At 37.0% G+C, this 26,471-nt stretch overlaps 1 protein-coding gene across 4 annotated transcripts; it reads left to right on the top strand.

Moving 5' to 3' along the window:
• Positions 1-348: 348 nt before the first annotated feature.
• Positions 349-22,921, top strand: LOC18428118 (sulfhydryl oxidase 2). Of its 4 annotated transcripts, none has more exons than XM_006837157.4 (12): positions 349-893; positions 5,018-5,042; positions 5,131-5,223; positions 5,822-6,003; positions 10,033-10,099; positions 10,220-10,288; positions 10,369-10,442; positions 10,544-10,700; positions 14,871-14,911; positions 21,587-21,733; positions 21,854-22,273; positions 22,597-22,921. In XM_006837157.4, exons 1-12 carry the CDS (start codon positions 664-666, stop codon positions 22,616-22,618), a joined length of 1,527 nt encoding a protein of 508 aa, XP_006837220.1. In that variant the 5' UTR covers positions 349-663; the 3' UTR covers positions 22,619-22,921. The 4 variants fall into 4 exon arrangements, with proteins under 4 accessions (XP_006837220.1, XP_011621144.1, XP_088711448.1 ...); XM_011622842.3 differs by having other exon boundaries at positions 21,854-22,327; XM_088855322.1 differs by having other exon boundaries at positions 5,817-6,003.
• The last annotated feature ends 3,550 nt before the right edge of the window (positions 22,922-26,471 follow it).

Genomic DNA, 26,471 nt, shown 5'->3' with positions numbered 1-26,471 from the left:
ATACAAAGAATGAAAAGATTGATCCCTTCCTTTTCCGACCTTTTGTATTCTCATTCTCTCGTCAATTTCTCATATAATAGGCCCAGGCCATCATTAATCCTAGCCCGGCCCTCCGCCAACATTTTGGGCCCAAGTTCTACTTTGGCCTGGCCGCCGGGCAATTGCCAGGCCTACAAGAAGACTCATTAAATCAAATTTAACGCGTATTGACCCAAAGCGAAATGAAAAGAAAACCCCTTAATTTTAATGCTTAGAGAGCCCATGCATGTCTCCAGGACACCGTTTTGTTTGTAAAGCTCATTCCTAAATCAATTTCTTCATTTCCACTGAGAGAGAGAGAGAGAGAGAGAGGCACAGTGGGATTGGAGCGAGGGTGGAATTTCACAGGGGGATCAAAGAGAGACGGAGATTCGGTTCAGTGGGATTATAGAGAGAGAGACGTACTTCCTCGTACCTCATAAAAGAAATGCAATGTATAACGGTCGCACGCCGATCCTCTGAGGTCATTAACTGCACAGAGTAAGAGAGAGATAGAGAGAGATTCTCTCTGTAAAGGGTATGCCCTATTCTATCCATCGTGGGCTTTAAATAGAGTTGGGGTGAGAGCCATCTTCTGCAACTGCTTGCAGGCCTTTCCCCCAAATTCAAAAGCAAAAAACGAAAATGTCAACTCCACTTTTTCTTCTTCTCATTCTTTCAACGGTTCAATTTTCTGTCTCCTATGTGCAAATTGAGAAACCCCATCATCGATCTCAGCCATCCAGATCTCTTCTCCGTTCAATCGACGATCAAGATCCACCCGATCTTGCTGTTGATTTGAACAGCTCAGATTTTGATCGCTATCTTGCGGATTCCCCTGCTTCGTGGGCCATTGTTGAGTTCTTTGCACACTGGTTAGTGGTCACGATTGATTTTTTATATTTATATTTGTTTGTCCTTTTCTTTTTTACTTGGCTGGGTTTTTATTGACCTTTGTATCTAATATTGATCTACAATAGGAGCTTATATGCGCAAAATATTGAAATTTGGAGTTTTAGAGGAAGTCTTGGTAATTGAGTAGCTGTCATGTGTAGGGATAACAAATATGAATCCTTGAAATTGGACAGCAATGAGGAAAACTATTGACTTCCTTTTGTTCTTGAGGTACTTTTAGCGACTTTGTAATCATGAAATGGGATCCAGTTCAGAAAATGTTGACTTTTTAAGTTGTAGAGGTAGTTTTGGTAGTTGGGTAGCCTTTGGTTGTAGAGATAATGATAATCTAATCATGAAATTGGATCCCAATTGGAGAAGTCTTTGGATTTTTCAGATATAGAGGTAGTTTTGACAGTTGGATAGTCTTGGTAATTAGCAATAATGATTATGAAACCATGAAATTTGATTCCGGTGAGCTTTTTGCCCTATATTTTTTGGATATCTTAGACTGGGTTTGTGTCAATAATCCTACATTCTCATGATGATATGATGAGATTTTCTAGTTTTGGACGTCAGATGGGTTTCCTGGGGATGTCGCAAAAATGTTTATGGATACTCTACAATTGGATTATCTTCACATATGTGCTTAGAGGAGCATGTGTGCTGTTTAACGGGTTTATGTTGAGAATCTTGCATTATATTTGGAATAATTTTAGTGGTTAGGTTAGCTTAGCATGTAGCGATAATGTTTTTACGTAGTTGTAAATTAATAGAACAGAGCTTCTGAGTATTCATAAATGATGTCACATTTGAGGAGCATGAAATCAAATCACCCTCCAACATGACACATAGGTTCTCCCCTAGATAACTCTATGAGGTCCTTTTTTTTTTTTTGTAATTGTTATTCAAGTGCTTTATGTTCTGTTCAAGTTGATGTGTGATAGCCACCTTCTTTGTTTTTTGTGTTCTATTTCTGTGCAAATATGGGAACACAATATTGTAGCCAACACTCTCAAGGCCTTTCTCTTGCTTCCTTTTCAATAATGGACCGAACCCAAAACCTAGATTGAAATTTAGTTACTAGTGACACTCAAATTGGCTTAGCACTGAATGGATTATGCCTTAGGCATCACATATATGTGGTGGAGCCTTTTTTGGCTTTTGAGTGTTGTGTTTTCTTCAAATACTTTACTATCTACTAGTCAAGTATATTACTTCTCTTGTAAGTTTTTATTATTAGTGTTCGTTACTCTGTTTTCATTAGAAAAGAAATCTATAAAAGCTTCTCGATAGGGTATGGTTCTACTGGAGTTATTAATGGCATGTTAACTTGGTGCACAATTCTGCTCATAGTTAGAAAACTATTGGCCACAGTGTTTGCAAAATCGAACTGGAACGGTTAACCGGACTTGGGCTCGGGTGCGGTTTAACCGGCCTAATCGGTAAACCAGCCAATTCAACTGTTCTAACCGGGCAAGTCCCGGGTGGTCAAAAAAGTGTTGAAAAAATAAAACAGATACAAAAAAAAAAAAAAAAAACTACTAAAATATGAAAACATATTAAAATTAAAACAAAACACATTCAAATGAAGTTGAAAATTAATGAAAAAAATAGATTTCAACGAATCGATTTTTGAATTAAAGTGATTATTAATGACAAAAACAATTTTTAATCTTTACCATAATATAAAGAATATTAAATATGCATTCAAACCAAATTCCTTATTTTTTGGGAATTTATACACTTTTTTTTGAATTTTTTTTTTAAAACACAAGTCGATCACCAGAACCGCCCAAAATTGGAACCGGGCACTGGCCGGTTCCGATCTAACCGGGTGGTTAGCGGTTAGATCGCCTGGCTTTTCTAACAATGATTGGCCATAAACAATTTTTTCACTCATATGTTCAAACTGTTTTACATGTGGCAAATTTAGTTTTGTTATTCCAAATGACCTATTTAATATTTTCTATTAGTGACTTTAAGATGGAGAGTTGCCTGTGAATTTACTTTTATGTACTGAATTCTATATTGCTTCCACGCCAAATGATAACAATAAAAATTAATTGAGAGATGGCTACTTGTCAAATCCAAGGACTTGCATAGGTTCCCCACACTGCCTGTCATCCATGGATTAAGTTAAGAAGTTTATGGTGTTTTACTTCTGATAAAATAGGCGCTACTACAAAGCAATAACAATCGAATATAATAATGCTTCACGATGAAGCATTGTTTTGAGTTCTTGCTCGAGGTTTATTGTCCAAATATATGCGGTTGACTAGACAATGAGAGGAGCTTGTAGTTTCCATGTCAAATATGAACCAATATAAATATTTTATCTCATGTTACCGTCACATGCATGGTTCATCCGCCTTGTTATATAGGCTTGTAATATATGTCATCCCAGGAACTATATTATCCATGTAGGAAACATTTCTCAATTTATATATGTTCATATTTTAAAAGGCTTTTGGAGGTTGCATTTACATTTCTTGACTGCCCAGGTCAAACTCGAGCATCCAATGATACGACCAGCAGTTTGTTCACCAAGTAGTTTTGTCTTCGTTGACTTAAAGACTTGGTAAAAGGATTTGCAACTTGTTCAAGAGATGGTCATTATAAAACAGATTGAGAATTTTGTGCAAGAATACTTCTCTCCTATGTACACTTTGTTGGATGAGGAAATAAAAAGATATTAATGTAATCCGTATTCACACTAGTGAGTCGAATAAAGAAAAGTGAAACCTATCCCTTGACCATGAAATACAGAAAATGTTAGTTCTCATAAATCTAACTATAAGTTGCGTTCAAACTCATGATAAATGCTTTTTGAATTAGACGAACCAAATTCGCATAGATTTGCGCATTGTGGAGTCTCCACATGCAGCTCAGGACTTTTTCCATAACTTTTATCAAGATCCCAGAATATTCCAAGGAAATATTACATGTATGCGCACACACATCACAACTGTCCATCATGTTTAACAGAAAGTAACAGGTTCCCCAGTTGAGCTCCTTAGCTAAGTTTTCATTTGTTGGGGATGGAGTTGTTTGTGCACACACTGTGTATGTTCGCTTTGTAATATGGTTCCAATCTAATTTTTCAGGAAAACAGGGTTCCACTTTTCATGTGGGCCTTGAAAACTCTTCAAAGATAGGAATAAATTCCACGTGCTGCAGGAAGATTAAGCTGACCCTCGAGATTGGCACAATATGAATCCTTTCTAATGATGTTCTGATCTTGTCTTAGATCTCAAATCTCCTATCTTGAGTAGAAGATTTATTAGAACGTTCTGCAGAGTTGTATGGATCAGGCAGACCCCAAAATACCACACATGCATTCCCTTATACTTATATAACTATTATCTTCACGTGCTCTACATTAATAATAGCATAACAGAATTGATGCTCACTACTATGCTCTTTGCAAAAACTATCAACTTTCTTTTCTGTAGGCCTATATATTATTAGAAGAAATTAACTTCCCTTGTGCTGTCAAGAAGGTTCAACTTCCCTTACTTTATAACCCAAAAAAATTATGATACTTACAGTATTGCGTTAGATGTGACTGTTAGTGGGAAATGCGACACGAGTCTTGGACAAGAAAATTTTCTCATTTTCGGGGAAAGTACTCCTATATGTTCTAATGTCCTGTTGTTGATGGGAGACACCATATAGTGCAAGTTTTGTGCGACCAAAACTCAAGCATGTGACGGAGGCATGTTAGATTTTATATTCACTTTTTATAGGTTCTAGTAGATTGACAATTTTTTATTCATGGAAGCCAATACTTTTAGAACCATGAAAGATTTTCTTCAGATCTCAAATGTTGGCATTTCAACTGAAATTTTAAATATTTACTTTTTGTAGATCGGGATGTATGATGAATGCTACACAGGATTTGATACTAAAAGATACATTTTAGTATCTTTGAATTCAATCACAACTATCTTTGATTGTAATTTACAATTATCAATGTGTTGCTTTTCTTTTGCGCTGTTATAATGCTGGATGTGTATAAATCCCACATTTCTTATATATCTGTTTACTTTTTTTGTCTATTCGAGAGCTAAATGCCTGTCTTATTTCTTGCTTGATTACTCAGGTGTCCTGCTTGCCGCAACTACAAGGTAGTGAATACTACATTATTTTAGTTACACTCTAAAGCATTCACACGCTCTATGATTCAGTTTTCTCACTTTTGCAACTATTCTGCAGCCTCAATATGAGAAAGTTGCAAGGCTTTTCAATGGACCAGATGCAGTGCACCCAGGGCTTATTGTTATGACGAGGGTGGATTGTGCATTGAAGGTATGATGCCTCCGATTTCTTGCTTAACTTCTCTGTGACACTATCTTTTGTGTAGTTTTATGTGGTGGTATTGTGTTTACAGATATTCTATGTGCATTATACTTGTATAATACATTGAATTATTTTATTCAACCATGATTTTTGAGAATGTACTTGTGATAATTTCTGAATAATTTTGAAGCATCAAATTTTGGTTACATGATACAAGAGAGGATTTAGGAGAGAGCAATTGGTTTCAAATGAAAATCTAGGGACTCAAAAGCCTTTTTGTAGAAACCGCTTCTTTTGAGTATCACTTTTATTGTATACTTGTCTCTCGGAACTGATTGGAAATATCAGATGTCTCATAACTGATGGAAAATATTAATAAGCGATGCTTCCATTGTTTTTTGTTTAAGTGCAGTCCTCTAGTTCTACTTCTTATGATGTACTTGATTATCACCATAGCTGTTCTATTCAATATCTGTTACTTTTGGGTTTTACTAAGTATGAAATATAACAATATACAAGGTTGGGATTTCACTTCTGATTAGCAAATTCAAATTGTTTGCAAAATCTATAGTTAGCTGACCTGCACTTTCTTTTTATGGCAGTGCAGATAAATACCAAGTTATGTGATAGATTTTCAGTCAGGCATTATCCCATGTTGCTATGGGGACCTCCATCTAAATTTGCATCTGGAGAATGGCAACCTAAAACTACCAACAGTGAAATACAGGCTATTGATGATGCACGCACTGCTGAACGCTTGCTAAATTGGATCAACAAGAAGATAGGCAGGCAAGATCTCTTTCAATACTGTTTTTTTTTTTTTTTTTTTGTTTGTGGGTGGGTGGGTGGGTGGGTGGGGGGGGGGGGGGAGGGTCTTCAGCAATTGTAGGTTGTATATAAATTAATGGAACTGCAGCTGCTATTCTTTCCTGTTTCTGATCGCTTGACTGAACTACAGAGAATTGGGGTAGTATATCAGAAGTCCCAGGTCCTCCTATCCAACAAATTTCACGAAATACTAATAAAGATTTTATATCCTGAAATGTTAAAATTTGTTCATTTCTTCCTTTATTTTGGAGTGATTTTGTTATTTTCTCATCAAAGAGATTTTATGAAATCCATTTAAAAGGATATCAATGACACAAAAGCGTTGATGGAATGATGGGAAGAAGGACATAAAACGTGAATGCCTAAACGTAGATATTTAAAATGAAGAAAAGCCAAAATTGGGGTTTGCCAAAATTCAGGTTCTAGCTTGCAGCAAAACTTCAACAAAAACTCTCGATGATGGAAGGAACTATAGCTGCCTCCACACCCTTTCAGTGTTTCACCTTCCACAACAACTTGATAACATCTAGTTGATCCCTTGAAGTAGACCTTTAAACTCCATCCATTATTTCAGTGAGTTTGATTTTCCCTGCGTGAACTCTGGACGTTGTTGCGTATGCCAAGATGACAAAGGTTGCCCCCTAGAACCCAGACAGTTGTGGTTTCCCATACATTCACTTTTTCTTTACTGATGTGCTATTTATCAATGGGATATAGGATGAAGAAAAAGAAGCAGATCTCGGGCCATGCGGACCCTCCAAAGGGGAGAGTTGAAGGTGCATCTCGAGGTCTAATTAAATTCCCAAGTGATGCACAAGAAGAGTAGGCATTAAGAGGTTGAAAGTCGTCCTCAGAGGAAGAAGGCATGATCTTATAGTACTGATACAAAGGAAAAGTATAGCGTCCACATGATGTGAACTCTTGAATCACAAGCACTCGCATAATGATTCATATTAGAAGGGAAGAAAATGGACGGAGGGAAGAAAATGGACGGATGCAAGTAGATACAATGTTTTATTTTTTATTTTTTCACAAGTCGGATTAACTTGAAATTTTGGGCATCCATAATTCCCACATAAAATTTTTTCTGAATTAAAAAATAGTCTCTATTTTTTCATATTTTACACCAGGTCCCTTTCGGTTTTTTATTTTTGCCCAAAATACCTTTGGTCTGCCACCATGAGACACGTCTAAGTCTGCCTCATCAATCTAGGGCTTACCATGTTTGGCACTACATCATGTATGCCTTAAAAGGATATCCTGTCTGTGAATTAGCTTTGGACAAGCCTCTAATCCGTTCCAAATTATTTATCTCCAATCGATTAAGTCCTAAAGCCAAGAGTTCTTGTGTTTTTTTGAGCATCTGGAAGCCTCTTTCCTTCTTTCCTTGTAGGACATTTATAAACTATCAAGGGGCACCTTATGAAAGAAGTGGGTTCTCATCTTCGAAATGCTTCCAAAGTTCCTTCCAAGTATATTCATACAATTAGGTACTTGAAAGAGTTTTCTTATGTAACCTGGCTTTCTTGATTGTGACATAAGATGCAGATATGCTGCCTAGGTATGCAATTATTTTCAGAATATTAAATATATTCTATACACAAATTCAAAATGATATTGCAGGAGATCAAACTTATGAGCCACACTATGAAGTTGTGGGAGAGAGTGATTGAGCAACGACTAAGGCATGAAACGAGTGTATTAAAAAACCAATTCGATTTTATGCCAGGGAGGTCAACAATTGAGGCTAGTTTCCTACTTAGGCAACTGATTGAGAAGTTTAGGGCGAAGAGGAAAAGACTTCCACATGGTCTTTATTGATCTAGATAAACTTTATGATAGAGTACCTCAAGATTTAATTTGGTGGGTGTTTAAAAAGAAATGAGTCTTCAGATACTATATCGACTTGGTGAGAATTATGTATGAGGGAGCGCTAATCCAGGAAAATGGAGAGATTGCGGAAGATGTCATGCATATAATTAGAGTTGGGTGGGCGAAGCTGAGATGTGCAACCAAAGTTTTATTTGATTGCTGCATACCAATGAAGCTAAAGGGGAAGTTCTATAGGACAATTGTGAGACCAGCTTTGCTTTATGGGGTGAAATATTGGGTGGTCAAGGAACAACATATCCATATAATGAACGCTTAGATGAGGATGTTGAAATGGATGAGTGACATTACAAGAAGGGATAGAATTCAAAATGAATACATTCTAGAGAATTTAGGTCTGGCTCTAATAGACAATAAGTTGAGAGAAAGTAGACTTAGGTGAGTGGCCATGTTCAGAGAGACCCAATACAACACTTATTAAGAGGTATGAGTTGGTTTAAGTGGAAGGTTGAAAAGGGCAAGGGGTAGTCCCAAATGGACATGTTTTGGAAGTAGTGAGAAAAGATATGGGAACTTATAGCGTTACTGTGGATATGGCCTTGATAGAGCAAAATGACGGACTAAAATTCGTATAGCCGATCCCAAATAGTTGGGAAAAGATTCTGCTGATGATGATGATGATCTTGCATATTTTATAATCTTGACCCAGACACACTTCAACATGCATCAAGATCATAGCTACCGGAATCTCTCGAACGACCTCGCGTTTTCGGTTTTGAAACCCGATCCGCGTTTCTGTTAAGGAAACTCCATAGAAACTGTTTTTCGGAACCAAGAAAACTCGATTCCTTAATTTCAGAATTTCGATTCAATACATCTTTAGAAACCATTTTTCGAAACCAAGGAAACTCAATTCCTTAATTTCAGAATCTCAATTCAACACACTTTAGAAACCATTTATCGGAACCAAGGAAACTCAATTTCTTAATTTCAGAATCTCGATCCAACACCTCTTTAGAAACTTGAACTCATTAATTGTGGGTAGATGTTCCCAAATATATCGAATCTAGATTCCAGCGAGGAGTAAATCTTGATTCCACGTCAATTGATTCCATGTCAATTGATACACCAATTCAAAGTACATAATATCCAATGTCTATGATGGTTACGCACTTCCTAAAGGAAATTGGAGTAGAAATCTTCCTTTGAATGCTTTTCGTGGTTGCAAGGTTTCATTATTTTACTTGTGCCACCCTGGACGGCCGTTGCTTTAAATTTAAAATGTAATTGGTAAATACAACACATACAATTAAAAGTAAAGCCGTGGCGTAGACATAATTCTATTTTGTCTTTATAATAATGAAGTCAAAATCATAATTTTGAAATGCTTTTCTTTTGTATATAATGACCGTAAGTTCATTAGTCAACACAATCACTTTAAAATTTGGGAAACCTTCTAATAAAAGACATCCAGTATAGGTTCTAAAGTTGATAAGGCTCAAGATATCCTTGTGGTTTCTTTCTCCATAAAAATGAAATCTCGATTCTTGGTAGGGGTCGTTAAACGCATTCCATAGTCCATATTATTGTAAATCTCGATCTCAAACTGGCATGGATCTCTCATCCATATACTCTGTTCCACATATGTTCGAAACAACAACGAATCTCTGTTCCACATATGTCAGAAACTCGATTCCATAGATTTCGAAAACTCGATTCTGCATATTAATGAATCTTGACTTTTAGAGTATCGATTCCAACGGAATGGGAATCTCGATTCCATATGTTGATGAAACTTGGATCTATTTTGGTGAAACACAATTATCAAAAACTAAGAATCTCATTCCCAATGATTCCTATTGTACGGACAACGATTCCTGAGACAGGAATCTTCTAGCCGGCCAACAATTCCACGATTTCGGTTCCTAAAACGATTCAGGTTCCCAGACGTTTTCAATAACTATAATCAAGATACTCTTCTTCAATCTGTAGCAAGAACAACCTTGCACATAGTATTCATCTGATCAAAGTCGTTATGATATTGAGGTCATTTAATAGCTTTATTTTTACATGTATGGGTTTTGGTATTTATGAGTATTGTACTTATTACGCAGTTTTAGGTTTACATAATATATCTGAATATGTTATTTTGAATTACAGGACCTTCAGTTTGGATGATGAGAAGTTTGAGAATGAAGCACCACAAAATACTTCAGATCCTAGGCAGGTCTGTCATTCTGGGCTCCAGGTTTATAGATTTACTTTCTGCCATCATCTTAATAATTTGCCTTTTAGCATGTCAGTTTCTTGCAATAGATGAGTATGTTATTGTCTGGTTGGTAAATAGATTGCTCGGGCTGTATATGATATCGAAGAAGCTACGGGACATTCTTTTGACATCATCTTGGAACACAAGGTACTTCTCATTCAGATGTTATTCTTATTGTGTTTCTCTGCTCATGTACACGTATAGCTTTACACTGGTTTTGTTGACAGATGATCAATTCGGATACTCGAGCTCCACTCATACAGTTTTTACAACTTTTGGTGACATGTCATCCTTCAAAGAGGTAAAGATGCCAGTTTTTTGCTGTGCTTTGTTGTATCTGTAATACTTAATCGCCCTCCCTCCATCCCTCCCTCTCTCCTTACTTTAGATTTTTGCTATTAGGTGTCGAAGGGGTAGTGCAGATATACTAGTGCACTTTGATGATTTGTGGCCTTTGGAGCTCTTGTCAATCAGTGCCAAAGAGAATGCTTCTCCTCATGAAAGGGATGCTCTAAAGAGCTTCCAGATCTGTGGCAAAGATGTCCCTCGTGGATACTGGGTACTTTCTCACCTTAACTGCTTTATATCTTTCTGTTAAGACTTCTACATGGAAGCCAGCTTTCATTGGGCTGTCTTGTAATTGAAATAGTATACATGTCAGCTCTTGGAACTTGTGTGCATGAGCATATGATAAAGCGTTAAAGATGGATTAGGAACTTATCTATAAGAAAGACTTGAGTTTTGGATTACTAAGGGAAATATGGCCTCAAGATTGGTATATGGACTTTCTCTACCAATCCGGGTAGCAAAAAAGAAAAGAAAATGAAGAATAAGATCCTTAGATCTTCACCTTCAAGAGACTGCTATAATCTGTTTGTTATTTGAAAATGAAGAATAAGATCCTTAGATCTTCACCTTCAAGAGACTGCTATAATCTGTTTGTTATTTGTGAAGTCTCGAGTGATATTTGAAAGTGTTCCTTTTTGAGACCATCAAATGTATTAACTTTCAAGTCAGATGCAGTTGTTCTTCTAGCAACATAATGGGAACTTTTGACGAATATTGTTCATTCCGTGTTTCTGAATTATTGACTGCGGTAAATTCAATACCTTGATTTCTTTTCTATATGCTGTGTGCTTGCAACAAGGCATTTATGAAGAGATTCAATTTCCATGGTTCATCACCTAGCAGACTTGGGGGATGACAATGAGAACCAGATCTGATTAGGAACAAGGCGTGAATCATCATCATCATCATTAAAATCTTTGAGTAATTAATTGGGTCGCTATGCGAATCCTGGTCTGCCATTATACTCTATTTAGTGCCATATCCTCAAAGAGGCCATAAGTCCCCATCTCAGGATTTGTAGTCCATATATTTTGTCTTAGTCCTGCTAATTTTAAAACTTTTCAAAGTTCTAACTTTGTGTTGACGCCATTTCGGGCCTTCATCGATCAAAACTATGTCGTCCGCGAACAACACACTTCACGGTACCTCATCTTGTAGGGGTACCTAGTTAAGTCGTCCATAACTAAGACAAAGAGGTACATTTTAATGCTAACCTTGGATATAGACATATTGTCACTGAAAACTCTCTTGTTTCTCCCTAGTTGTTCGCACAATAGTTAGCATTCCCTCGTACATATCTTTCATCAAGTCGATATAGTGTCTGGAGACTCCTTTCATTTTCAACGTCCACCAAATCAAATCTCGAGGTGCTCTATCATAAGGTTTCTCTATATCAATAAAGATCATGTGGAGGTCTTTTCCTTCTCCCTAAACTTTTCAATCAGTTGTCTAAGTAGGAAAATAGCCTCAGTTGTTGACCTCCCTTGCATAAAAGTGAATTAGTTTTCTAATACGCATGTTTCATGCCGTAGTCGTTGCTCAATCACTCTCTCCCGCAGCTGCATAGTGTGGCTTACAAGGTTGATCCCTCAATGGTTCACACAATTCTGTATTTCTCATTTGTTCGTGCAAATAGATACCACAATACTTTTCCTCCATTCATATGGCATGTTTTTTGTTCTCAACACCTTATTGAATAACTTCGTCAGCCAGTCAATGTCAATCTCCTCATGCACTTCCAAACCTCTATCGAGATACCAACTGGTCCCAAAATCTTTCCTATTTTCTTTGACGTTTGATATCTTAATCCTACGAATGTATTTATGACCTCCGCCCTCATTTATGCCAACGATTCCTTCTAACGCTATATTTCCATTGTATTCGTCATTTAATAATTTTTTGCAACAAATTCTCCACTTTTCATTGACTTTTTCATCCTTCACGAGGACCTTTGATCCTCACTCTTAATGCATTTAATATTTGATCATTTCTATTACATTGCCAAGTTTAATAACATGATCGTTGTTTGCTAATGGCCTTCAAACCTCGTCACTCCACCACCAAGTTTCCTTATCGGAATTTCTTTTTTCTCTAGTTTCTCTTAAAACTTCTTTTGCCAATTTCTTAATACAGTCAGCCATCTCATTTCACATAACATTGAACTCATGTTCAGAGTTCCATTTTCCTTTTTTAACTAATTTATCCCTAAATAAGTCTATTTTCTCATTTTTTTAATTCTACCACGTAGTTCTTAGACACCTATTAATTTCACCCCTTCTCTTCCATGTCTTTATGCATACATCCATAACCAAGAGCCTATGTTGAGTAGTCAAAGTCACTCCTGGGATAACTATATAGTCTTTACATGATGACCGATCTAGCTTCTTAACTAGGAAGAAGTCTATATGGCTTCTATGTGATCCACTTTTATAGGTTATTAAATGTTCATCTCGCTTTTTAAAGTAAGTGTTTGCTATTCCTAGGTTGTAGGCTATAGAAAAATCTAAAATAGCCTCACCCATCTCATTTCTTTCACCAAACCCACATCCCCCATGTACACCTTTATATCTTCTACTATCCTTACCTACATGTCCATTTAAATCCCCTCCTAAAAAGGTCCTTTCTCCATTTGATATGTCTTGGACTAGTCTATCTATGTCTTCCCAAAATTATCTCTTAATTCTATCCTCTAGTCCTACTTGTGGTGCATAAGCACTAATTACGTTAATTATCCTATTCTCCTATTCTCCTAATACAAATTTAATTCGTAGGAGCCTATTACCTACTCTCTTGACATTAACTATTTTATCTTTTAATTTTTTGTCTACTATTATGCCTCTACCATTTCTATTATTGTCCTTTCCTGTATGCTAAAGTTTATACCCATCTATTTCCTAAGCTTTTTACCTATTTCCATTTAGTTTCTTGTAGAGAAGCTACGTTTGCTTTCTTCGTCTCATTGTATCTCCTAACTCTATATTCTTACCTGTAAGCATTTCTACACTCCATGTGGCTAGGTCAATCCTATTATCTGGGACTACTTTCTTTACCTGCGCTCATCCAGAATGTCGTGGGAACCCTTGCCTAGTTTCCATGACAATGTTTTAATATTTTGGCAAATTTACTTTATAGTTCCTATAACTTGAATAATCAAACTGGTTTTCTTACATTGGGAAGGTTTGAAAGGAGTAAAATTGAGGAGCTTTCTGTCATTTTATTAGAGTCCTGAAGTCAATAGTCCAAGAGTTTAAAAATATAGCTAGATGATAACAAAATTAAGAGTAGAACCTCTTCTTGAAGTGGAACAGCGAGAGCATCGCTTTCAGTTTTGAGAAGTTACTGCCTCCATCTTTTTAGTTAGTTATTATACCATTTTTTTGGAGCCTGAGGAAACTTGTGTATGTAGATTGTCTGTCAAGGAACAAATGGTGTTCCTTCACATGTCCTAGGCAATTAGTGGTTTCATTGTTGCCTTTCAGTTGGTTCCATTTCAACCTCTCCTACCTGACCTTGTCCCCAATTAGAAGCCCTTTTGAATTCCCAGAGCTAGAGTGAGTCTGCTGAGATGGTCGATTATGCAATGATATCTGTTCTTCTCTTCCTTCTGTCGAAAGGCATACATGACATTCTTTGAGGAAGGTTCTTAAAGATTTACATTTTACTTCATTCAAGATGTTGTTTGGACTTGCTCTAAGCTCAAAGTTTCTTCACTTCTTTAAGCTGCTTTGAATAGTCAGACATTATCAGTGCAATAACAAGTAGGGATTTACTTCTTGTTTCATTATATGTGGTGAGTGCAATTGATCCTTTATGGTGGCATGCAATGCTATATTAGGGTTGATTAATCCTTGATGATTTGATAGGCACAACGGACCACCACTTGCATGCAGTTCCATGGACTTGAGAAGCCAAGACATGTAGAATTTAATTTTAAAGGATTGAAAGAGATGAGGCATCACACAAGTATTAAAACCTGTATCCGTATTATATTCCTCAGTAAAGCTGATGATCTTAAATTTGACATGTTTAGTTTCCTTGGACAGTATGCCAATATATGGACTGCAGATGACATTAACCCGATATGACCAGCAACTATACAGTACGATTATATAAACATGTGTTTGTTTGTGGAGGGAGGATGGGAGGCGGAAATAAGTTACATTTAACTTGTGTAATTGTTCTGTAAGAACAATTACTCCATGGAACACCTATTTGTTGTCGTGGATATTTGGATTATATCATACCCGTGAATTTTAGTTGTTAAAGTAATGTCCAAATTTTCCTTTAGATTGGTACCCACATTACTTGATTGCTACTTATTCTTATTTGTATTTATTGTTTCTTGTCACCATTTTAATGCCAAGGATCACACATCTTGCAGATATTTTGCCGTGGTAGTAAGAATGACACAAGGGGCTTCAGGTATGTATAAATCATTCTTCTTAGACTATTTGCAATTTCAGATGGTGTTCGTATGTTGTTCTTTGCAAAGTTAACAGCTTCTACTAGCAATTTCCTTAGTTTTTTTTTTAAAAAATTTAACCCTTCCTTTTTTTTAAAATGTAGTTGGCTCAGTTTCTGATACTTATTATGACACATACCCAATAGCTTGGAGCTAGGATTTAGCAAAAAAGAAGATAGGGAGGATGCAAAACCCAGAGATAAAATAAAAAGCACTAGCTGCTCTAAGGTTTTGAATGAAGTCTATAACAAGATGCTTCATTATGCTTGAGTATATCCCTCATACAAGAAAACCCTAAACAAGACTTAATCCTAGCCATCCATCTATCTAATCATGGCCATTCATTATAAAAGACTTTAAATGAATAGAAAGACATAGAAAACTCTAGAAATTCCCTAGTGTGAATAAAATGACTCAATAAATAAAGACATAAAAGGATAGATTCAATAATTATTTTGACCTTCTACAGTTCCTTTTGTAAACTTTAAGCTTGTCTCTCATATCTAGGTACTCAAGAGCAGTATTCTAGGCTGAATCAATTCCCCCTTCCTCAAAAGAATTCGGCAGCTCGTTGTCAGAAGTATTACCATGATATGGAATGAGATGCTTGACATCAAAAACATTAGAACTGCAAATATGGCTAGGAAGCTTCAATAATCTTCTGCACCACTTCACACGTTCCAATCTCGCACTGGCTCAACTTATGATATTCCCCTGCAAAAAATCTATCCTTAGTCAAGACTGTCCACACAAAATCTCTAACATAAAAAGTCATATGCCGGTGATGCTTGTCAGAAGCTACTTTATATTTGGCATGTGACTTTTCTATCTGTGGCCGAACCTTGTCATGAACAAATTTGATGTGTTCGATCAAGCCTCCGCCTTGCTACTAACTCGGCCCATCTGTGGAACTAGTGCTAAATCAAGAGCACTCATTGGGTTTTGTCCATAATCTCAAAAGGACTGAACTATGGACCGATTCTGGGATCTGTTAAAAGCAAATTGAGTCTGAGATAAGATTACGTACTCAAGAGCAGTATTCTAGGCTGCATCAATTCCCCCTTCCTCAAAAGAATTCGGCAGCTCGTTGTCGGAAGTATTACCATGAAATGGAATGAGATGCTTGACATCAAAAACATTAGAACTGCAAATATGGCTAGGAAGCTTCAATAATCTTTTGCACCACTTCACACGGTCCAATCATGCACTGGCTCAACTTATGCTATTCCCTTGCTAAAAATCTATCCTTAGTCAATACTGTCTACACAAAATCTCTAACATAAAAAGTCATATGCCGGTGATGCTTGTCAGAAGCTACTTTATATTTGGCATGTGACTTTTCTATCTGTGGCCAAACCTTCTCATGAACAAATTTGATGTGTTCGATGAAGCCCCCGCCTAGCTACTAACTCGGCCCATCTGTGGAACTAGTGCTAAATCATGAGCACTCATTGGGTTTTGTCCATAATCTCAAAAAGGACTGAACTATGGACCGATTCTGGACTTTGTTAAAAGCAAATTGAGCCTGAGAAAAGATTTGATTCCAATGTTTAAGATTGTTGTACACTAGACTACAAATCAAATTACCCAAGCTCCGATTCACCATTCCAGTCTCACTATCTGTTTGTGGATGATACACAGTATTAAAATTCAGTGAAGTGCCAAGCTTCTCCTAAAAGCTCCGTAAAAAATGATTAGTAAACTTCCGATCATGGTTAGAAGTAATAGATTTAGTCAATTGAAATCTAACAATCTCCTTAAAGAACAAATGTGCAATATGTGAGGCATCCATGGTCTTTCTACAAGCTAGAAAATGAGCCATCTCAGAAAATCGATTAACCACAATAAAGGCTGAGTCCTATACGTTGCTGTGTTTATGGCAAACTGATGTAGGGAGAAGATTAAGAAACCAGAAAAATAACAATAAAAATAAATAGATGAAAGAATATACCCTCTCTTGGGGTTTGCAAGGGAGTCCACCCCAAATATCTATTCACAAAATCAAAGAAAACTATTTCTTTTCGCGATCCACCATCTCTATACCAAGAAGAGACCTCTTCCCTTTAAATGCACATTTAAAACGAATAAAAATAAAATTAAAAGAACCAATAGAACTCTCTCTCCACCATGTTTTTTCTCCCTAAATCTCCCACCCTCTCATGTAAATCCCCTCTCTTAATCTCACGTGACCCCCTTAAAAATCGTTTTCTATATGAACTAAATCCCGTAAATATGGGAGATTCCTTTTAACTCCCCCATATCATATCTTAAAATAAAATAAACTTTTCAATTCTACCCCTTAAATCTCTACACCTAAATAAAGACAACAATAGCCCTATAGAAAACTAAAAACCCAAATAATATAAAAAAAGCACCAATTTTTATTTGCGTCACAAACCAAAGACAACATTCATGCTCACATCTGTCCAGGGCGACTGCGGAATGGGTAATGGCAGGTATAGGCCAGCATAAGTTCCAGTCCCCTTAGAGACTTGAGTAATATGACATCTGCTCACATATTTATTCATGTCCTGCTTTAATTTTGGCGAATGATAATTAACACTTACCAAAGCTAAAGTGTCCCTCATCATGTAGCTCTTGGATAATTTGTTGCCTTAAAGAACAATCAAGAACATACGATTCCCTTTGAAAAGAAACCCATCATGCACAACGTAATCATGTTTTCCCAAATCAACCTCTTGAACAATTTTCCCAAAGTGTGTGCCTGCGGGGAAAAGGGCTCGGAAAGTGGCAAAGAGGCTCTCCTACTTAGTGCATCAGCCGCCTTATTTTGTCTGCTAGATTTATTCTTTAGGGTAAAGTAAACTCCTGGAGGTATGCACCCACTTGGCATGCTGATGATTCAACTTATGCTGGCCATTAATGTGCTTTACCGCCTCATGATCAGAATAAAGAATAAATTCCAGCTGGATCAAGTAGTTTCTCCAATGGCATAGAGTTTGCACAATAGCATAGAACTCGGCATCATAAGTGGAATACCTCATCTTGATGCCATTCAATTTCTCACTGAAATATGATACAAACTTGTCATCCTGACTTAACACTGCACCAATACCGACCTTAGAAGCATCACAATCTACTTTGAAGGCTTTGTCAAAGTCTAGAAGCACTAAGCCTAGTGCTGCCGATAGCCTCAACTTGATCTCAATGAAGCTTTTTTCTGCTTGTGGTGTCCATTGAAAGACTTTGTTCTTGATACAATTAGTGAGAGCTGGCATAATAATGCTGAAATGATGTATGAAGCGCTGATAGAGTGAGGTTGAATCATAAAAACTATGCACATCATGGGTTGACTTCGGCAACTGCCAATCTACAATTGCTCAGACCTTGGATTCATCAGCTCTAACACCTTCTCCAGAAAGTTGTTAACCCAGGAAAACCACACAGTCAACCATCAAAGCTCACTTCTTCATGTTGGCATATAATTTCTCTGTATGGAAAGTAAAATCTCATGCAAATGCTGCAAGTGCAAGTTAGTAGAACTGCTGTAAATTAAAATATCATCAAACTACTCTAGAACAAGTCTACCAATATTCACTTGAGCACATGATTCATGACTCCCATGAATGTGCTCGGGGCATTAGATATCCCAAAAGGCATGACTATCCACTCGTGCAGCCCTTCTTGGGTCTTGAGGGTTGTCTTCCACTCATCTCTGGGTCTGATCCGAATTTGATGATAACCGCTTTTAAACACTTGAGCACCCGCAAGCTGATCCAACATATCATCAAGCTATGGGAAACCTGTATTTCACTGTAATTTTGTTTATGGCCCTGCTGTATACAAACTAGCTCCAGCTGCTGTCCTTTTTAGGAGTAAGAGGCATTGGGACAGCACAAGGACTCATGGCCTCTCTGATATAACCCCTGGTCCATAACTTTTCTACCTGTTTGCAAAGCTCTACATGGTCTTGTGCGCTCATTCGATAGTGTGGCTTGCTAGGCAAGCTAGCACCTGGCACCAAATCAATGTGGTGCTGCATATCACGCATGGGGCCAATCCTGGGGGTAACTCCTCAGGGAAAACATCACAAAACTCGTCCAAAAGTGGTCGAACCACCTCAGGGACAGAATCACTCAACCACTCTTCCTTCCCCACAAGTGCAAAGACAGCCCCCGATTCCTTCATTTCCTCTGTAAATCTTGCTAAAGAAAGAAAATTGATACACTCGCCATGTTTAGGTTTAGGTCCAATATCCTTAGATGGGGCTAGAATAATTTTCAGTTTATCCTTCCAAAATGTATGAGTATTCTTGCGCCCATCATGTATGTCATGTATATCGTGCTGCCAAGGCCTCCCTAATAAGATACAACATGCATCCATTGTTACAACATGCATCCATTGTCACAATATCATACCATCCATTATCATTTTAGTGTTGGCTAATGAAATAAGAAATTAGGCAACATTTAGAGACTGCTATCTCATTGGCCTTTTTGAACCAGGATAATTTGTATGGATGTAGATGGTCTCTCACACTCAAATGCAACTTTGCAATGGCCTCCTTTGACACAACATTTTCGCAACTGCCACTATCATTCACCATGGCACAAACCCTTCCCCCAATTGTGCATGAGGTGTGAAATATAGTGGTTCGCAGCCAATCTTCTTATGTGTCCTCTTTTGGCGCCAAGAAGCTCCTTGTGGCAACCTCTTCATCACCCTAATCATCAGAAACATGATCAGCAATGGCATATATATCAGTACTTTTCCCTCTCAGCTAGGGTTCTTCCTTCAGTCATTCGACCTGTGGCCTGGTTCTCTGCACTTGAAAATACTTTATTGCCAAACCACCAACCTAATTTCTCAAGTTTTGGCCTTGACCAATAGCACGCCCCATCTGTGGGGCTGCACCACCCCGCTGGACTCCGGATTGTTACTGCCAGACTCCCCCAACCTGCTCCTGTGCATATCCAATATTCAGCCAAGATCTGGCCCCTACTACTGCCATATTTCTAGATCTGAATTGACCTCAATTTTGTTGTTTCTCCACCACCAAGGTATATGCTGATATGCCTCAGAAATGGTCCAGAAAGTGTGGAGATTCAACACATCCTGCAGAGACTGCCTAAGACCTCCAATATATCGCGCCACAAGCTGATCATCGTCCTCAGAAAGCTCATTTTGCGAAACCAGCTGATAAAACTCCTCCGTATAGTATCCACCGACCTACTTGTCGAAGATTATTCAAAGCTAATCCAAAGGTTGCAAGTAATTGAAAGGCAGAAAAGCCTCTCTCATTTTACACCATCTTCTCCCAATATGTGATTTTGCGTTGACCTCTTCATGTCCTGTCACCTTCAACTGGTCCCACCAAACCTTAAGCTCTTTCCCTGAGCTTTAGGGAAACTAAAGTTATTTGTTTTTCTTGGGAACCTTCTTAACTCCAATATCTGCTCCACTGCATTCAGCCAATCAATGAATTCCTTAGCCGTTAAATCTGCATACAACTCTGGGATCTCAACTTTAAGACCGGTTTCCTACCTTACTATCCCTATCCCTATGATCAGCTGCCTCTCTACTTGGAGCTTGGTCATGGAAGGGATTTATGGATTCTTCATCCGATCTCATCCCCCTGAGTTGGAGGCTTCCATTTGCACCAAGCACAAAGCTAGGGTGTCGGCCAATCTCGTCAGATCTACAATCCCTTCTCGCGAATTACGATCAAAGGCTTTTACAGTTACCACGTTTCCTCCTTTTCCTCTGCGTGGACGCATGGTTGTTCATCTAGGGCACAAAAATCGGTTGTACACTACCGTCTTTATAGTGCTATAATGGCGTTCGTGCAGTGCTACAGTACTATAGTATACTGCTATAGTACCATCCATACAGATCATCTGGCTCTGATACCAACTTGGCGCAGACCTAGTAGCTTAGACTAGGGTTCAGCAAAGAAGAAGATAGGGAAGATCCATAATTAGAGAAAGATGCAAAAACCAAAAATAAAGAGGAGCACCATACAACATTTGATTATGGATTATGCATTTACATCAGTTTGTACCTGAATTGGACTTGAGTCATACTTTCATTGAACTACATATCTATATTTGTACTTGTAAATATTGTCAAGAAGTGTATTATGGAACTTGCAGGTTTGTATGTGGAATGCAAATGCATGTGCGTCTTCATGTGTTATCACACATGTATGTACTTTATATGCATTATTGTACAACCACATGGACATTATTTACAGATGGATTAGATTGTTGGTGTTGAACATATAAATATATACTATATACATTCATCATAATCTTTATTTATTCACATATACACATTCTATTTTGCATATATACGTGTGCGACTTGTATTATATGTGAACACTATAAATGATACGTGCCTGATATAATGTATGCTATAAAATATTTTATATCCATTAAGTACAGATAATTGACTGGAGGTGTCGTTTCAGACAATTAAAGAAGTTTGACATATATTTTTAAAATTGGATCTCAATTGGTAATTGCTTGTATAAAAAGCATGCTAGGGTTATTATAATTTTAAAAAAATAAAATCCAAAGGAGCATAGTTGTAGGATATGCTTATTAGAAAATACGATCAAAATTTTATGGATTAGATTGCTTTCTTGAACCAAAGGTGCCATTTGGTTATCACAGCTGCGGGCTGTGGGTTTTATTCCACTCAATCTCAGTGAGAGTTGGAGATGGAGAGAGTCACTCAGCATTCACGGCCATATGTGATTTCATCCACAATTTCTTCATCTGTCAAGAATGTCGGCAGCACTTTCACAAAATGTGCTCCAGGTAAACGACAAACAATGTTCTTTGGGACCTCTGCCCCCCCCCCCCTTCTCTCTCTCTCTCTCTCTCTCTCTCTTTCTTCTGATTTACCAAACATTCATCCTTCAATTATTTAACCCACAGTGTTCCCACTCACTTCAACTCGACCCGAGACTTTGCACTATGGCTTTGGCGCACACATAACCAGGTCAATGAGAGGCTGATGAAAGAGGAGGCAGATGCAGGGACTGCTGACCCCAACTTCCCCAAAAGGATATGGCCCTCCAAGCTCCTCTGCCCATCTTGTTACACTTCTTCAACACACAAAGATAGTTGGAACGAGGCGGAGGTCTTCATTTTCTTAGTCAATTACTATGGCAAAATGCTCAAATCTTCTTCTGATAGTGAGAGCTTAAGCAATGGCAGGCCAAATGAGGCTGATGACTTGGCTGCTTCAACGAGTGCCGTGGCAGTTCCAGTGGGTGCGGCGTTGGCCATAGCAGTGGCGAGCTGTGCTTTTGGAGCATTGGCATGTTTTTGGCGGACCCAACAGAAGAATCGGAAGTATTTACACCACCATCACCACTCTTTAAAGAACATATGATGAGTAGTAGGAGGGTAATCTTTTTGTTTTGTTTGGAAGCAAGGCATTTTGCACACGTAGTCTCTCTCTCTCTCTCACCCCCCCCCCCCACCCCCCAAAAAAAAAAACCCAAAATAAATAAATAAAAACCAACCCCAATTCCCTTCAGAATCTCTATATTCCAAGCTCTCGCTTTTTATATGAGCCCTTCAAAGATATAAACAAAATGTAGAATTTTTTGTGGATGGGAACATGCTTTCCAGGCTGTTAATCATGTGTTTTGGATATCTCTCTTCTTTTGCAGGCAGAGGCGGAGTTGGAACTGAGTATATAGGTTTGTGGATGGATAAAGATATATACTCAGATTCAGGTGTGTACCTGCCCGCTTAAATTTTGGATCAATTATCCGTGCACTTAGCTAGAGTTTAGTGCTGACAATAGCTTGGCAGAGATTCTGATCCCGCCCTCTCTCGTCTGCTAATAAGCAGTCCAATGTCCCAATTGTTTTTCATAAATAACATTATTTTGATTTTTACAAATACAGAACAGTGTTTCTCTTTCACATATATGATGTATATTAGCAGCTTCTTATTTATTGAATTTGGAAGTTCAATTGGAACTTTGTACAATATGAGCTGAGTATTGTCTTGCATTATTATTGTCACTGTGAATCTTTTCTTGGGCATCAACATGCTCTTTGCCTGTCAATATATGGTATGATAATGGAGTAAACCTTGTTTCAACCAGTTTCAAGATATCCCTTTAGCCTAATGTTATATGCTACACACCATGTGAGAAGAACGATGGTTAATCTCCACCTTTAGATGTCCCCATGTTAGGTACTATTGTCCACTGGTGTTGCATGGTGCTTGCTCCTATTCGTGGGGATTTTACAGTAAAACGTTTTCAGAATTGTTAGAAATAGTGATTGATGCATGTTAAAATCCAAGTTGCATAGAACCTCTTTACTCAGACACGAAATGGGGTGTTGGTTTTCGACACGTTTCAGGGTGTGTCATGTGTGGCACACTAAAAATTAAGAAATGGAAAAGAATGTTAGTTTTTATGTAGAATAAAAAAAAGAAAAAATATCTAAAATATGGACCACAAAAGTTGTGCAAATAGATGTTACAAAACTGTAAATATATAAAAAGATTGTCATAAGGGTGAAAAATTATGAAAAATAAATTGTAAATATATAAATATATAAAGGAAAATGTATACTATAAGAACATTTATTTTTTATATAAGGAGGTCATAATTGTTAATAGCCATTAGATGTCAAATTGGATGGTTTGGGGTGGGCTATAAAGTTTGAGATTTTTTTATTTTTTATTTTTAAGTTTGAGTTTAGTCAATGACATTCACAACCACTTGATTTGAAATCTAACGGACAAACGTAATTTGTGAGGTCGTATTACAAGAGAAGTGGTCTCTTTATATGTTTATTATATAAAGAATGTACAATAGAACTTATCAATAGTTTTATAAAGAAGTTATTTCAGTTTGAAAATTGCTCCAAAACAATCTCCCCTACCTTGGTTTAACTCTCATACTTCGACGGACGATTTTGTCTTTTCTTAAACCGTCTGCGAGCTGAATCAAAAGGTGACTAAAAATTTTCAACAAAAGAATTCCCTAAACATAGAATTTTGTACACATCGGCATTAGGGTAGTGAGTGACTCAGCTAGTAGCTCCCATGAAATGAAGTGAAAATGTGAAATTAGACAAACGCGCGCTTTTTGGCTCTTGATCAGAATGTGGAATTGAAAAAGGAAAATGGTTTGATACGGCTGCAGCCCAGTAAGTAAAATCTCACTTGATAACTCATCAATAATTACAATTCAAGCATTGAAAACCTTTATATCGATCATCTCAACTCAAACATTATGATTATAAAAAAAACTTAGGATTTAAAGCTCTAAAAATGGTGTTTATCGTAACAAATTATCTAATCTATCCATTTCCCCCTAAAAATAAATATTCACATATCTATAAGGCTTGTACTATTTTTTTATGTTCATATTTTATTGTTGGTGTTAGAAATTGATTTTAGAGCCGTCATGTAGATTTTTGTTATTGAACGTGCTTTCTGAACGAGGATTGGAGGTGAGGTTTTATTTTGTTTTTATAAAGCCTAAGCCTTATAGAAACATTATCCATTAAAACAAATATGATCTAGATTGAGAATTGCCTGATTCGGATCGATAGGCACCGACTTTGTTCTGTCTGAATCGGGCAGCTCAATAAATAATATATGAGGTGAGGTTTTTATAAAGGGCCGATCTTATGCTATACAAGTAAGGCATACCGATAATTTTGCTTGAATTTATAATTCGGGTGTCGAAAACGTTATGACGGCTTGAAAATCTATTTTTGATCTTAAATATGAAATTTAAAAATCTAAAAACAATGGAGATTGAGCAAATCTATAAACACTTTCTAAAAATAGACGGTCCAGATTACTTGTTACAAGATGCATTATTTTTTAGATTTGAAATTCTTTTTACTTTTTATATCTATATAACTCAAGATCGAGAAGATCAATTGAAATATTTTCCAACTTTGGAACACTCTTTTCTTCTGCATTTTTTATATCTACCTTACTTTTATAGTATAAAATTCTTGCAACCTAGGAAGGGGCTAAGGTCGTGGTGGTAGCACCCCACACCATAGTCATCACGTTGTGGTTTCCATTCTCATCAATGACACCACCCTACTAACAACTTCAAAAAAGCTAGTAATCCACTTGAAAAAATGGCAACTTCAAAAAAGCTAGTAATCTACTTGAAAAAGTGGGTAGGGTCTCTCTTCCCCACTGAATTACCAAAAAAAAAAAAAAAAATTGTCTAACCTTATATAAATATTTATCTAATATATATTAAACAAATTTTATATAATATACTTCATAATGGCGTGTTGGGTAGTGGTACGCATTAGAGGTTCGTGAGGTTTGAACCCCAAATGCTCAAGAGGTCACAAAATGGATTTTTATTTTTCCTGCTTCATGGGGTATAACGAAGAAAAAAGTGAAGTGGAGAGTAGATCTGCCATCCAGGCGCTATTGGGCACAATGGCTAGCCAACTAGGCTATGCAGAGTTTTTTTTATTTTTGTCTTTTTTTGTCTTATGACTTGTTCGAATTGTCAATCCGATTGGGATTAGTTAGTAGATTTGTCCCGCAAACCCCTTTTTTAAAACATTACTCAGGCTTGACTCTTAAATGACAGTTCATATTTGGCTATGGTTGTATAAGGCTGATACCCTAAACAATCAAAGCAAGGTGCACTTTAAATAGTATCGAAGATATTGTTTGAGTATTGAAAATCTTTGTGATGGCCTAAGAATTTGTTTTTCTATCTACCATAAAATTTAAAGCTTAAAAATATTGTAGATTGAGCAGATCTATGAATACTTAAAAATATTAAAAATTGATAGTCTAGAAAATACATTACAAGATGTACTATTTCCAAGACTTATAATTTTTCTCCTGTCCATACGTCTTGAGGTTGAGATGATCAAACTTGAGAAGTTTTAAGTATCGAAACAACATTTTTTGATGAATTTTTGAGGTGCACCTTGATTTGATTGTTTAAAGTCTGACCCTTATATAAACGTTTTCCTTATATTTTATCATGGGCGCAGGTGTAACGATTTTATATTTAGGCAACCAATACAATTGAAAGAATGTTGCTCGAAGCTTCTTAGGTTTAGCCGGGGGAGAGTAGTTCGGTTCTTTGGGTGATTTAGAGAGTTCCTCTCTCCATAATCTATTTAAGAGATGGATTTTTTAATTCAAAATTTAAAGAATGAAACATCTATTAGAAACTCAGAATGCTGCAAAGAACTCGATCTTTATTGATTAATAAAGATTATACAAAACGCCGTATGAATATACGACTAATAACAATTCTGGATAGACACCAACAGTTATTGATAATTACTAACTAACCTTATCATTATCCTAGACACCTAATCTTATCAAGAGATATATACCCATACAATCAAGAGATATATATACGCTAACACTCCCCCTCAAACTCAAGATGCTTTGACACAAAGCAGTTGGAGTTTGAACAATAAGTTGCGTAAACAAATAGATTGGATCTTTAAGGCGTCACGTGCATGGCGTAAACTTCAGATCTTCATCGAAGACAGAAAAACAGTCGAGATAGGTA

This window comes from Amborella trichopoda, chromosome 13 (genome assembly GCF_054954075.1).
Source record: "Amborella trichopoda isolate Santa Cruz 75 chromosome 13, AtrichopodaSantaCruz75HAP2 v2.0, whole genome shotgun sequence".
NCBI classification, from domain to species: domain Eukaryota; kingdom Viridiplantae; phylum Streptophyta; class Magnoliopsida; order Amborellales; family Amborellaceae; genus Amborella; species Amborella trichopoda.
This window is presented reverse-complemented; position numbering and strand designations above follow the sequence as displayed.